This window comes from Bos javanicus, chromosome 19 (assembly GCF_032452875.1).
Source record: "Bos javanicus breed banteng chromosome 19, ARS-OSU_banteng_1.0, whole genome shotgun sequence".
NCBI classification, from domain to species: Eukaryota; Metazoa; Chordata; class Mammalia; order Artiodactyla; family Bovidae; genus Bos; species Bos javanicus.
The window spans coordinates 59552813-59566849 of NC_083886.1; the positions used below are offsets into that span (position 1 = coordinate 59552813).

Sequence of the window (14037 nt, forward strand, 5' to 3'; positions counted from 1 at the left end):
CCTGGTGGCTCAGATGGTAAAGAATCTGCCTGTCAGTGCAGGAGATGCAGGTTCGATCCCCGGTCAGGATGATCCTCTGGAGGAGGGCATGGCAACCCACTCCAGTATTCTTGCCTGGAGAGTCCCATGGACAGAGGAGCCTGGTGGGCTACAGTCCATGGGGTCGCAAAGAGTTGGACACAATGAAGCAACTAACACACACACACAGGAACCCTGAGGTAGACGATATTATCATCTGCATTTTACCAAGAAAGATACTGTGGCACAGAGAGGTTAAGGAACTTGCCCAAAGACACACAGCATCGGAAGCAGTCTGACCCTGGCATCTGAGCTCTTTCTGTTCATCCTGAACCTCAAGGCTCCTGGTCAGGATACAAGGTCTCCTCCTTCCCCTCACCCCTCCTCCAAATCTCCCTCAGGCAGTATCATTTGGGGAGCGCTGTCGCGGGTTATGGGTGGATGGAGAGGAGGATTCTTTCTAGGAAGCCCAGCCCCTGTTGCATGGCCCTGAGGTTCTTTCAGCCCTGAGCCTGCCCCGTCCCTGGTCTGAACACAGCGAGCCATAGATGCAGGACGAAAGCTTGTGTTGGGGTTGGGGTTGTGGGGGGTGAGGCCTCGGTCTGCTCGGAGGAGGAGGAGGTTTCCAGGAAATATGTGACACGGCCGCCTCTGTGCCCAGAGAGCCCTGTTCGATGTGGAAGGACCTTCTTCTTAATCTCCCTTCCTGCCCTATTTCCTTTTTCCAGAACTCCCCGGAGCCCCCACCAACCTGGGCATTTCCAACATCGGTCCGCGCTCCGTGACCTTGCAGTTCAAGCCAGGCTATGACGGGAAGACCTCCATCTCCCGCTGGCTGGTGGAGGCCCAGGTAGAGCCTGCGGAGGGGAGAGCGGGCAGCCTGCCCTTCGCTTTGGCCACGCCCCTGCTCTTGAGAGCAAACTGTGTGTGTGTTTACATCAGTGTGAAGTCTGTATGCGAGGTACAGAAGGCCAGGTGCACCAAAAGTGTCCACAGTTCCCCTCTGCCTCACCTGTACACACATGCCTACACACACACACACACGCACACACACACACACTCTGATCAGTGTGGCGACCTGCTGGCCCAGAGAAATGACCAGCTGCTTCTTTTACACTCATGGTTCTCAGCTTGGCCTCACCAGGGCAGTGTTCAGAAACTGCAGTGCCCGGATCCCACCCCCAGGAACTCTGATCTAGCTGCGGTTTTGGCTGCGATGAGTCTCTGTGGCTTCGCGTGGGCTCTCTCCAGTCGTGCTGCACAGGCTTTGCACTGCACTAGCTTCTCTTGTGGAGCCCCGGCTCTAGAGCAAGGGCCTCAGTCCTTACTGCACGCGGGCTCAGCAGCTGCAGTTCATGGGCTCCAGGGCTCAGGCTCAGTAGTTGAAGCACATGGGCTTTAGTTGCTCCGCAGCACATGGAATCTTCCCAGACCAGGGATCAAACCCGAGTCCCCTGCGTCAGCAGGCAGATTCTTATCCACTGGACCACCAGGGAATCCCCTAGCTGGGGTTTTAGAAACATGCCAGCTGTTCAGGAGAATCACCTGGGAAGCTTACTTACTGAACAAGCAGACTCCTGGGCACCACCCCCAGGGTTTCTGATGCTTTCACGGGCAGGGCCCAGGAATGGGTTTGTTTTGTAATAAGCACCACCCCCATGAGATTCTGATGCAGGCGGGCTCAGGGTCACCCTTGAAGTCATGTTTAAGGGCCTGGAAAGAAGGGGGCCCCAGTTGGTGTCCTCCAGGTGAGCCATGGGATTTGTGTCAAAGCCTTGCATGGGCTGGCCTGCACCCCCAGCTCAGCCTGGCGGGCTGGCCAGCTCTAAGGGGGTCTCCCTTTGCAGGTGGGCATGGTCGGGGAGGGAGAGGAATGGCAGCTGATCCACCAGCTCCCCAACGAGCCCGACGCCCGCTCCATGGAGGTGCCCGACCTCAACCCCTTCACCTACTACAGGTACGGGGCGCAGAGGCGAGGGGCTGCCCGCACAGCAGTGGGCTCGGCCTGGCGGCCTGCCCTCACCCTTGCGCCCGCCCTCTCTCCCCCCATCTCAGCTTCCGCATGCGACAGGTGAACATCGTGGGCACCAGCCCACCCAGCCAGCCTTCTAGAAAGATCCAGACCCTCCAGGCACCCCCTGACATGGCCCCAGCCAACGTGACCCTGCGCACGGCCAGTGAGACCAGCCTGTGGCTCCGCTGGATGGTGAGGCTCCTGCAAGCGTGGTGAAGGCCCTGGGGGGTGGGACGTCTGCTTGCGCCTCATCACCCTGCAGAAGCGGGCATCCGCTGGCTCACCTCTAGCCCCCTTCTCGCTTCTGGCCATCAGTCTTAGCCAGACAAACAAGTGTTCTACGTGATAAGAAGTTAGAAAACACTTTATTGAGCGTTGCCATGTGTCAAGCATTTTACCTTTTTTCTTCCATGTAATCCTGCAAAGGACACATTACTATCCCAAGTTACAGCTAAGAAAAATGAGGCTCAGAGAGGTTACACATTCACCCAGTCACACAGCTCCCTGCGGTGGTTCCGGGATTCAGACCTAAGTAGTCTCGCCCACCAAGTCGGAGAATGAGTGGCTCCTCCTGAGGTTCAGGGAGAGTTGGCAGAGCCATTAAGCTCTGTCCCCATAGGCTCCACGTCGAGGGTCATTACCCCACGTGACCCCACACGAGTTAGTGATACAGCTGAGGGCTTCCCCTCCCGCCAGGCACTGTCTGAGTGTTCTGAGTGCTGTCGGTGTTGGACACTGAGCCCTCCCTGTGGGAGCCTGTGACAGTAATCCTGGCCCCACTTTACAGATGACGAAACTGAGGCAGAGAGAGGTGGGATAACTTTCCCAAGTAACCTTCCCTCCATCCTCCCACACCCTCTAGTTAACAGCAGGGCTCAGAATCCCAACCCAAGGCCCCCGAAACCCACTGCCGTAAACCCTGAGCATGCTCTTGTTCTTGGGGAACAAGAGAACATTTCTCCCCCTGAACATTCCCCCGGGACAGCATTTCCCGGGATGAAGCCCCACCGAGCAACAAACCAGGAGGAATTCCTAGATGAGGAGACGTGGGGCCAGCTCTGCACAGCCCAGCTTCTTAGAAAACCCAGGAACCCTAGCTTTGGGGGGAGCTTGCCCAACTCGGCTTCACTTGGTCCCTCCAGCCACCAACTCGTTTTTTTAAACATTCGTTTATGGATATATTTATTTCGCTGCATCAGGTCTTAGTCGCCACGTGTGGGATCCTAGTTGTGGTGAACAGACTCTCTAGTTGCAGCACAGGAGCTCAGGAGTAGCGGGGCAGGGGCTGTCATTGCTCCATGGCATATGGGATCTTAGTTCCCTGCCCAAGGATCAAACCCGCGTCCCCTGCATCAAACCCCCGTCCCCTGCATTGCAAGGCGAGTTCTTAACCACTGGACCACCAAGGAAGTCCCCACACAACTCCTTTTGGCCTCCACTAAAGAGAGCTGAGCACTGAAGAATTGATGCTTTTGAACTGTGGTGTTGGAGAAGACTCTTGAGAGTCCCTTGGATTGCAAAGAGATCCAACCAGTCCATTCTAAAGGAAATCAGTCCTGAATATTCATTGGAAGGACTGATGCTGAAGCTGCAACTCCAATACTTTGGCCACCTGATGCAAAGAACTGACTCATTTGAAAAGACCCTGATGCTGGGAAAGATTGAAGGCGGGAGGAGAAGGGGACGACAGAGGATGAGATGGTTGGATGGCATCACTGACTCGATGGACATGAGTTTGAGCAAACTCTGGGAGTTGACGATGGACAGGGAGGCCTGGCCTGCTGCAGTCCATGGGGCCGCAGAGTCGGACATGACTGACCGACTGAACTGAACTTAACTGAAAGATCTTTACTAGTTGTCCCAAACTCAACTTAAAAAGCACCGAGCTTTGGTTTATCAGAACCACAGCTTATCAGGGTTATGGTTTATCAGGTCATTGCTGCCTTTCATTTACGTAGACAGCCTGACGGAGGCGCTGGTGACCGTAAACCCTGGATAAGCGCTAATTATGAACAATGAGCCCTGCCCCACCCCCCTCTGCCAGCTGCGGGCACCGCGCGGAGCTGTCCACCTGCCCAGCCCACCACCCCCCATCCCCACTTCCCTCCTCCGCTCCGCTCCCCTCCAGGCTGGCTCTCTGATTGCCCCCGCCCCTCGCTCTAAGGTTTCCAAGGCTGAGACGTCCATACCCGGGGTGGGGGCCGGAGGGGCAGAGGAGGCAGTTGCCGGGCTGTGCGGGGCCCGGGCCCCTTGGGGCCCCCATAATGGCACGGCCCCTTACCTTTCCTTAGCAGGCGAGGGAGCCTGCGACCTGGGCCCGGCTCGAGCTCTCAGGCACATCGATCGCTGCCTTAATGGTCTCTGGTCTGTTTCACTTAAGTGTCTATAGGAGCGGGGCCGGGGAGAGAGTATGGAGGGGGCGAGGCACAGGCTGAGGAGCTGGAGAAAGTGGGTCAGAACATGGGGGCCCGTGGATCAGGGGCTCTTTGGGGAAGCAGAGCGGGGGCCAGTGAGGGCTGAGAGCACCCCAGCTCCAGCCCTGCCACCGTCAGAGCGAGAGTCTTCTAGTGCCTGCCCGGGTCACAGGCTGCCCCCGACAGGCCCACCTCTCCACTGCGGGTCAGCACCGCCAAGTTCATCCAGATGACCTTAAGGCAGTGGCCTCGGCATCACCAGCCTAGTCACAGGCCCAGGAGAGGAAGTTGTTTTTGTTTTTTGTTTTTTTTCTCTTCACCGAGACTCCAAGAAGAGGGAGATTGAAAATGCACAGGAGAGACGGAGGTGTGCTGAGCGGAAGGACTTCCTGGCAGCGGCTCCTGTGCTGGAGACGCTGTCTCCGCACGCTTGTTCTCCAAGGGCAGACACGGGCTGAGATCGGGCATGTTGCAGGCAGTTAAATAAGTGTCTGTTGGCAGGCTGGGGGAAGGAGTTTAGTGGCAGAGACCGCAGCCAAAGGTGCCACGTGTTAGACAGCCTGTACGCCGCTCCTCCTGGGCCAGCCCCCTCGGCAGGGTCGTAAATTTGTCGTACACACTGTAGAGTGGTTTCTGCCTCTCCTCTGAGCCCAGGGGGAGACTCGGGGAGAAAGTGGGGCCATCAGAAACACAGAGTCACAGAACCAAGCCATGCTCAGCGTTGAGCGTGCCTCACACAGTGCCGAGAGGCTGGGCAGTAGGCTGGGTAATCCCGAAGTCTCCCTGGAAGAGGCCGCTCGAGCCTGGCAAGTCTGCACAGCGTGGGGCAGGCCTCACAGCAGTCTGCGCCCCACCCCCATCCCCCCTGCAGCCTCTCCCGGAGATGGCATACAACGGGAACCCCGAGTCAGTGGGCTACAAGATCAAGTACAGCCGGGCAGACGGCCACGGCAAGACGCTGAGCCACGTGGTCCATGACCGTGTGGAGCGCGAGTGCACCATCGAAGACCTGGAGGAGTGGACAGAGTACCGTGCACAGGTGCAGGCCTTCAACGCCGTCGGGAGCGGGCCCTGGAGCCCAGCGGTGATGGGCCGGACCCGGGAGTCAGGTACCGGCCCGGGTGCCCGCCCCTCACCCAGGTCACCCGCCTGTGGCCTGGGGACAGCCCACCTCAGTCCCTAAGGCTGGAGCTGCTGTGCAGGAATGTCCTGGGCTCATTCTCCTGTTTGTGCTCAGCGTCTGGCAGAGCATCCTCTGTGTGTGTGTGTGTGTGTGTGCGTGCGTGTGTCTCTAGTACCTGATCCTTCCCTGCACTGCTTCCTAAGTTAGGGGGACAGGTTCCCAGGAGGAGATACCTGGCTCTGCACCCTTTAACCCTGACCTCAGTGATGCCTGCAAGACCCCACGATTGGAGGTGGGGGAGGGGAAGGGGGTGCGGGTTGGGTTAGCTCTCAGAACATTCCAGAAACACAAGCAGCCGCTCACAGGGGCCTGGCAAGGGGACACCCACAGAATATGTGCTCCCAGCCTGCAGGCAGCCCTCACCCGTCCGCACGTGGCGGATACCCTGTGGCTTCTTCCTGACGCCCTTTAAATGATGGCTCCCTTCCCACCAGGCTCCCCCCCCACCCCGCCTGCACCCCCTGCGGCTGCACTGGCAGGAAGTGCAGGCTCATCCTGTCGTGAGTCTGAGCGGGGGTCACAGGGGTTTACCTCGCGCCAGAAGCAGCACGTGTGATGCTCCGGAGCCAAGAGCATCACGGTCGCGGGATAGTTTGCTGTTTGGGGACTGCACCCCCGTTCCTTCCCTGGACTCCCTCCACCCCTCCACTGCGGGGTCCACGCTGGGTCCTGAGCCCCTCCTCCTCCTCCCTCCTCTCCCAGTGCCGTCCTCTGGCCCCACCAACGTGTCTGCGCTGGCCACCACCTCCAGCAGCATGCTGGTGCGCTGGAACGAGGTCCCCGAGGCCGACCGCAACGGGCTCGTGCTGGGCTACAAGGTGAGAGGCTCCCTGCTTCCCCGTCTAGGCACCCCATCCTGGCAAGCCCCTGGTGCTCAGGATGCTGCCTTCTAGAGTGGACACAGGGGATCTGCTTGCTGGCATCCACAGGTCACCACGGCAACCAGGGAGTCCTCCCTTGGGGGTGGGGAAGCTTCCCATAAGGGCTGTGGGTCCTGGGGGGTCAGCTCCGCCTCCCCCAGGAGGCCACACTGGGCCCCCACAGGCCCAGATTCAGTTTCCATCATCTTCTAGAATTCCTTCCAAGCCTGCACCTACAGCCCTAGCCTGGAAGTCATGAGACATCCCAGCGCTGCGGCTCCTGGCTGTGTGACCTTGAGCAAGTCAGGCCCCTCTCTGGGCTGTTTTCCTAGCCGGATGCTCTCCGAGGAACCTCCAGCTCTGCAGCTTAGTGCATCCCTGTGTCCTCCTCCCTCCCCGAGCACTAGCCTGTGTAACCCGGGGACCAAGCCCCTCCAAGGGGCCCCGGGTCTACCCACTCATCCTCACCACCCCCCACCCAGCTCCTGGGGAGGAGACAGGAGACGTTCTGGCAAGACCAGAACCCAGCCCACGGCCCTGACCCTGCGCTGGGCTCTGACAGGTGCTATACAAGGAGAAGGACTCGGACGCCCCACCTCGGTTCTGGCTGGTGGAAGGGAACTCTTCCCGCAGCGCCCAGCTCACAGGCCTGGGCAAGTACGTGCTATATGAGATCCAGGTGCTGGCCTTCACGCGCATCGGCGACGGGGGCCCCAGCCACCCTCCCATCCTGGAGCGGACCCTGGACGACGGTGAGGTCACACCCCCCCAGGGTCTGGGCAAGGCTGGGAGCTGCGCTTCCCCCTGCACCACCCCCTGCCCAGCCCTGCCCCTCCTGGGATCTCCCGCTGCCCCAAAGGGAACCGTGGCCTCAGGCTTCCCCTGGGGGAGCAGGCTTCTGAGGGCCACCTGCCCACTGCAGGGAAGGCTAGCAACAGACCTCATCCCTAGGGAAGAGATGCCAGCGCAAGGGCCTTTGGCGTCTGATCCAGCCTCGCTGGGGCAAGAAAAGAGAACCTGTGCCCCTTTTGCTTCTTGTCCGCCTGGGGGCAGGCTCAGGCCTAGTGCAGGCCTATGCAAGGGAGAGGCCTGGTTTTCCCTTTGCACAAGCCTGCGGGTCTTGTTTGCCAACGAGTGACACCAGCTGAGCTCCAGGCGTCCGTCTCTGCGGCAAAACACCCCGTCAGAGGCCGCCCTGACAGGTCCTTTGCCCTGCTTCCTGCCCACATGCATCCTCACACGCTGCTCAGCACAAACATCGGTGGGGTCGGGCTGAGAGGGCCAAAGGAAGCCCAAACACCATGTGTCTCTGTGCTCAAAAGCCATAAATCAAGCTAATGATCTGTTAAATTAAATATGTTTCATCCTTCCGCCTTGACAAATATACCCTCCTAATGACCTGGAAGGCCAAGTTCAAATTTAGAAATCTCAGCTTCCTTGGCGTTCCTGGTGGGATGGAAGCTGCACAGGAAAACCTATGCCCCCGTCACCCTGGTTCTCTCCCCTCCTCAGCCCCGTCCCCTCTGGCCTATACCCGTCTCCATCCACATGCATACCCCAAAACAGCCGCCCGTTGGCCATTCCTGGGTCCAGAAGGGCAAGTCTGCACCCTGGGGAGGGTGGATCCGGGGAACAGACCCAGGAAGCATGCTTGGGGCTGTTTGGACAGGGCGCCCCAGATCTGAGGATTCCAGAGAGAGTTCTGGAAAGAGGAGTGGTGCCTGCTCGGGATGGGCACTTCCATTTGCCCCCAGGCTGCAGCCTGGGTCCCTTCTACTTCCTGCCGAATAATACGTAAACCTCCCTGATCACATGTCTGTGCCCCATGCTCACACACAGACACACACTCCCCTGCAGCTCACTGAGCCGAGCGGCCCTGTCCCCCGCCTCCCCCGAGCTGTTCTGCAGGAGCCGGGTGGGTCTGGGGGCACACCATCACCTGCTCCTCCCTTGTGCCCCCCAGTCCCGGGACCCCCTGTGGGCATCCTGTTCCCGGAGGTGCGGACCACATCAGTGCGGCTGGTCTGGCAACCCCCCGCTGCCCCCAATGGCATCATTCTTGGTAAGGCCTTCCCCTTCCTGGGCCCTGGCCACAGAAGCAGGAGGTATAAGATACAAAGGAGGCAGATTCTGCGTTGGCAGGAGGGAGACTGAGCCCAAGCAGCATTCACATATCCTCGAGAAGGGTTCTGACTTCTCCCACTGGAAATCTCAGTCTGGCAGAGGACAGATTTGTGGTGGCCCAGGGGGAGGGGGAGGGGGAGGGGGGGAGGGGGAGTTTGGGGTCGGCAGATGAGAACCCTAGAATGGACGGACAGCGAGGTCCTCCCTGAACACAGGGAGCTGTGTCCAGTGTGTTGGGATAATCCCTAATAGAAGAGAATACTATAAAAAGAATGCGCGTGTACACGTATTACTGAGTCACCTTGCTACACGGCAGAAATCAACGCAACACTGTGAATCGACTAAACATTAACTTAAAAAAAAAAGGAACTGTAAGATTATCAGCTGGAGGGCACGGTCACGTTCAGGTCTCTTAAGGATCATTGATTAGCTCTGTGCCCCCACAGAGGGGCAGGAAGGGCCACTAATCAGCTCTGTGCCCCAAGAACCCCAGGGCCCCAGCTGACGGGCCATCTGGTAAACCTCGGCCATGGCTTCTAAGTGTGGCCAGGTCAGGCTGCCCTGACAGGCTCAGCCCGGAGGCTATCACAGGTGGGAAATGGGGCCCACAGCCCCAGCAGGGATGCTGTAGATGGGAAGCATCATTTCATACCCAAGGCTCCTCCCTTAACACACACACACACGCACACTCACAGATGCAGGAGGAGGTGCAGGGTTGAGAGCAGCAGCCGTGTGAACTTGAGCCCGTCTGCTCCCCTCCACGGCCTCAGCCCCTCGCCTGTACTGTGGGGACTGGACCACCTATATCTGGTTCAGGGCTCTCAATCCCGGCACCTCCCGGTGAAAGTCATGCCTCTGCAGAGTGGAGGTGGGGAGGGCACGCGACTTGAACTCAGAAAGACCTGGGCTGGCTGGACTCCTGGCTTGGTCACTTCCTGTTAAGTGGTCTGGCCTCTCTGAGCCTCAGTGTCCTCCTTGGGGGGCTGGGCTGGGTGGGGGGTGGATCGCAGCTGTCCAAGGCCCCCCAGAGTCACACTCCCCAGGGGGCAGCTGAGGACGCGAGAGTGACCCAGGGTGGCTCGAGGGCAGACGCTGCGGTGGCCGTGGGCTTGGGGCCCTGGGGGCCGCCTGCCCCACCTCCCAGCGCCGCCACCCCCCTTCCCGCCCCGCAGCGTACCAGATCACGCACCGGCTCAACGCCACCTCGGCCAACGCCGCCGCTGTGGAGGTGCTCGCGCCCAGCGCCCGCCAGTTCACAGCCACCAGCCTCAAGCCGGAGTCTGTCTACCTGTTCCGCATCACGGCCCAGACCCGCAAGGGCTGGGGAGAGGCTGCCGAGGCCTTGGTGGTGACCACTGAGAAGAGAGGTGACTGTCCCCTGGGGCCGGGGAGGGGGCGGGCGCTCACCCCCTTTCCTGGTGCCCCGCCAGGGGTGGGCCAGTGACAAGCTGTGAGTCTCTTGTCCTGGTCCCCAGTGAAGAATGGGCTCTCCCCTCTGTCCCCAAGGCCAGCACCAGCTCCAGTTGACTTCCAGAGCTGGGCGGGGCAGTCCCCTCCCTAGGACCGTGCTCTGAGCTGGTACTGGTTTTCCGAAGGGCGGGTTGGTGAGGTCAACTTCCCTCCTCACTCCCCGCCCCCTCGACAGAGGAATCCAGTTGGGTGCAAAATGGGGCTGCAGCCCGGAGCCCCGGCTGCCTTCACCCTGCGGCCCTGAGCTGGCTTCTCACCCCAGATCGGGTTCCCCAGAGGCAGGCCTGATCCCCGGGCCCCTGTGAACCTGACTTATCCGACAGTGTTCCCAGGAAAAAACCAGAAGGACAGTGGTTCTCAACTTGGCACCCCCCCCACCGGGGCCACCGGGCAAAGTCTGGAGGCCTTTGGGTTGTCACACATGGAGAGGAAGGCATCCTGGCACCTAGTGGGTGCGGGCACACAGCCCACAGCGTGCGGGACAGGCCCCGTCAATAGAGACTCATCCGCCCAAAGCCGAAGCGCAGAGAACCCCCGCCACAGGGCGTGGGGACGCGAGAGGGGACCACGCACGGGCGGCGGACACGCCGAGTCCTGTGGAGGGAACGCGGGCTCAGCCACACTCCGTCAGGGCCAACCTAGGTCCCATCGCAGCCCCGTGCAGACACGGGGCAAAGGAGCCGGTGTCCACACCTCTCACTGTGAGCCCTGGGGGGTGGGTGGGTGAATTCCCAGACACCCAGGCTTCCCCTAGCCCAGGGACCACCGCTGACCAGGAGACCCGATGCTGACTGTCGGGTCTGCTGTGTGTGGAAGTGGGCTGGGGAGGCGGGTGAGAACGCACATCTCTTACTCCCGCCGCGTGCTCACCCGCTCGCCCCCTGCTCCGTGCGCCCCCCCCAGACCGCCCACAGCCCCCCAGCAAGCCCGTGGTGCAGCAGGAGGACGTCAAGGCACGCAGCGTGCTGCTGTCCTGGGAGCCGGGCAGTGACGGGCTGTCCCCCGTGCGCTACTACACCGTCCAGACCCGCGAGCTGCCCAGCGGCCGGTGGGCGCTGCACTCGGCCTCCGTGAGCCACAACGCCTCCACCTTCCTCGTGGACCGGTGAGGCCCCGCGGCCTGGCCGCCAGCATCCCCACCCTGCCCCGACCAGCCGGGGACACGGCACCCTTAGAGGGGCTCCTGGGGGCCCAGAGCCCACCCCCACATGGCTTCCACAGCCCCCATCCCCTAGACCCCTCCCCCTCCACGCACATCCCCTCCGGCTGTGTCCGAACCTCCCTCCCCACCCTCCCTGGAGCCTTGTTAGGGCTGCCTCTTAATTATCTATTTCTGGAGCCTAGAAGCCCCCCCTTCGAGAGAGGCTGGCCGCTCTTCATTAGCTGGATCCCGCCAGCCAGCCGGCATCTCCCTCTCCATCTTTAATAGGGGAGTGGAGCTCCGCTCCGAAATCTTGCCTTCAATTTAATTCCTACTGGGATGTATTTTTAATATTCCAGTTGACGTGCCCGAGAGTTTTGAGCAATACTCTTCTCCTCCCCACCCCCCGCCGCACCCCCAATAAATCAAAAAGGAAGCCGTTTGCCTGGAGAGGAAATGAGCCTTATAGAGATGAAGTGCTGGTTAACTCTTGAGACCCTCGGCCCCTCCTGAATTTACTAAGTGCAAGAGCAGGCTGGCAGTTCTTGGGGGCGGGGTCAGCTCCCAGTGGGGTTACTCTGCCTGCAGGCCTCTCCGAGATAGAAAACATGTGGACGTTTCCACTTGGGGGCCTCTGGCTGGGACCAAGCGTGAGGCCATGCCCTGAGCCGGCCCAGTCTAGGGGGCCCCAGGTTGCACCAGCATAGCAGACGGTCCTTCTGAGCCCCCATGTTCCTGTCTGTGTAGTGGATCCGCACCCTCCGGGGCTGCCCTGGGGATACGGCGAGCAGAGATGGGGGACCTAGAGGGACACCTCCCCGTTCATTTATTCCGATTCCTCTACAGGCTCAAGCCCTTCACGTCCTACAAGTTCCGCGTGAAGGCAACCAACGACATCGGAGACAGCGAGTTCAGCGAGGAGTCAGAGCCCCTGACCACCCTGCAAGCCGGTCAGCGCCCTCTGCTTGGTCTCTCTCTCGGTCCCCTGGGCAGTTGCTGGGCGCTGGGCATTCTCTTTGTGGGGAGGGGGCCTCCAAAGATGGAGGGACTCTAGGCCTGCTGGATCCTTGGTCTGGCTCCCTGGGCAGACTCCCAAGGAGATTTGGGTCCGAGGGGCTTTCTCCAGGGCTCAGCACCCACAGCCAGCCTGGCGTCCTCACGTCTCCGAGCTCACGGCCAACCCCAGGAAGCCGTGTCGGCGTGGGGAGGCCCGTGGAGGGCAGAGAGAAGAGGCTCCAGGCCCTCGGCTCTGGGCTGGGGTCAGGGTCCCGGCCCCTCTCCCCATCCACGTTGGCTCTTCTTGCGCAGGAGGTGGGGGGGCAGTGGGGGTGGATTGTGCCTGAAGCGGGACCAGCATCAGTGGAACCTGGTTCCCATGGCCTCCCAGGGGCCCCAGAGCTCAGCTGCCCACCTCTCCCCACAGCCCCCGACGAAGCGCCCACCATCGTGTCCGTGACACCCCACACCACCACCTCGGTGCTGATCCGATGGCAGGTACGGCCGGCAGGCGGGGACGGGCCCGTGTCCCGTGCAGACTCGGTCACAGTCTGCGCTCAGACCAGCAATTCACCAGCCCTGGCGGGACCGGAACACGGTATCCACATGCATAGACACGCACGCTCACATGTACACGGACACACCCTTCACTCCTCTCCCCGTAATCAGATCCTGCCACGTACCCTGTGTGGACGAGGACCCAGACTCGGGGAGGGGATGAGAAAGTCCTAGGTCACCCAGCTACTAGCTGGCCCTAGGTGCCCTGAGGTCAGCAGAATCCTCGGACAGAGACAGGCGTGGGGCATCCAGGGTCTCCATGAACCCAGCCCTGCTCTGGGTGAAGGGGTTCCCAACAGAGACCAGACACAGGTTTGTGTGCCCCACCTGTCCCCGGGCCAGGCTCTGACCTGTGAGCAGGAACCCACTGTCCAGGTACAAATGATCCCCCTTCCATCCCTGCCCACCCCCAGCCACTGCTCATGTGGGCACTGCCTCTCACATGGCCAGAGGAAGACCCAGGACACTTCTCAGAGAGCCAGCTGCCCCTGGGTACCTTCGTGACCCTCCCCAATCCCCTGAAGTCCAGCCATGGGGCTCAGCAGGTCACCCCCAGAGGCCCCCAAACCAGGAACTGGTTTTCTCAGGATTAGAGGGGCAGGTGCCAACCTTTGCCCACCTGCAGTCCCCCTGAAGGGGAAGCCTTTGAGGAGGAGACAGGAGGGACCTTCCCCAACCCTCCCCCAGCCCCAAGCCCCCCTGAGGAGGACGGTCCCCAAAGACAAAATGACCTGGAGCAACCAGGAGCCAGTGGAGGCTGGAGCAGGGCGGGGCCGTCCTGATGGAGTGAGCCGCAGGGAGGTGCCAGATGCAGCCAGGGACGCAATTAAGGAGCTCATAAAAGGCTGAACTGTTGCAGCGGGTTTTTTAGAAGAGGTGTCATAAAAGGTAGTTTCCACGTTCTCCAGAAGCCTGTTCTCCAGCTCATCTGAGGACGGGAGCAGAAAGCAAAGGAGAAAACGATAAAGACACAGAGGTGCGGTGCAGGGCAACACACTCGCCCTGGGTCTGGCTAAACAGCAGGGCAAGGGCTCTCCCTAGTTCCTAATTCCTGGGAAACTCCAAGAGATCTCAGCCAGGGTGGTGATCATGTGAGGAAGTTTCTAGACAAGGAATGACACTTTAAGACTCGCTCTGCATCCAGAGTCGTGCTCAGGGCCCCCACGTTGCTGTGTGACCTTGGGCAAGTTCCTTTCCATCTCTGAGCCTGCTCTGTTCAGTGGGAATGGCGTGGTCATCCCTGCCGTGCCCTGCCTCAC

General features: G+C 60.5%; 1 protein-coding gene across 2 annotated transcripts in view; it reads left to right on the forward strand.

Annotated features, from left to right (window-relative positions):
• The window catches only part of SDK2 (sidekick cell adhesion molecule 2), a 264287-nt gene that overhangs the window by 211687 nt on the left and 38563 nt on the right, over nt 1–14037 (forward strand). For both annotated transcript variants that reach the window (XM_061392947.1, XM_061392949.1), the window contains exons 22-32: nt 747–868; nt 1866–1975; nt 2074–2224; nt 5318–5555; nt 6332–6447; nt 7052–7241; nt 8453–8551; nt 9786–9980; nt 10987–11188; nt 12071–12174; nt 12648–12718. In XM_061392947.1, the coding sequence (XP_061248931.1) occupies nt 747–868; nt 1866–1975; nt 2074–2224; nt 5318–5555; nt 6332–6447; nt 7052–7241; nt 8453–8551; nt 9786–9980; nt 10987–11188; nt 12071–12174; nt 12648–12718 (1598 nt within the window). The remainder of the gene's footprint in view (nt 1–746; nt 869–1865; nt 1976–2073; nt 2225–5317; nt 5556–6331; nt 6448–7051; nt 7242–8452; nt 8552–9785; nt 9981–10986; nt 11189–12070; nt 12175–12647; nt 12719–14037) is intronic.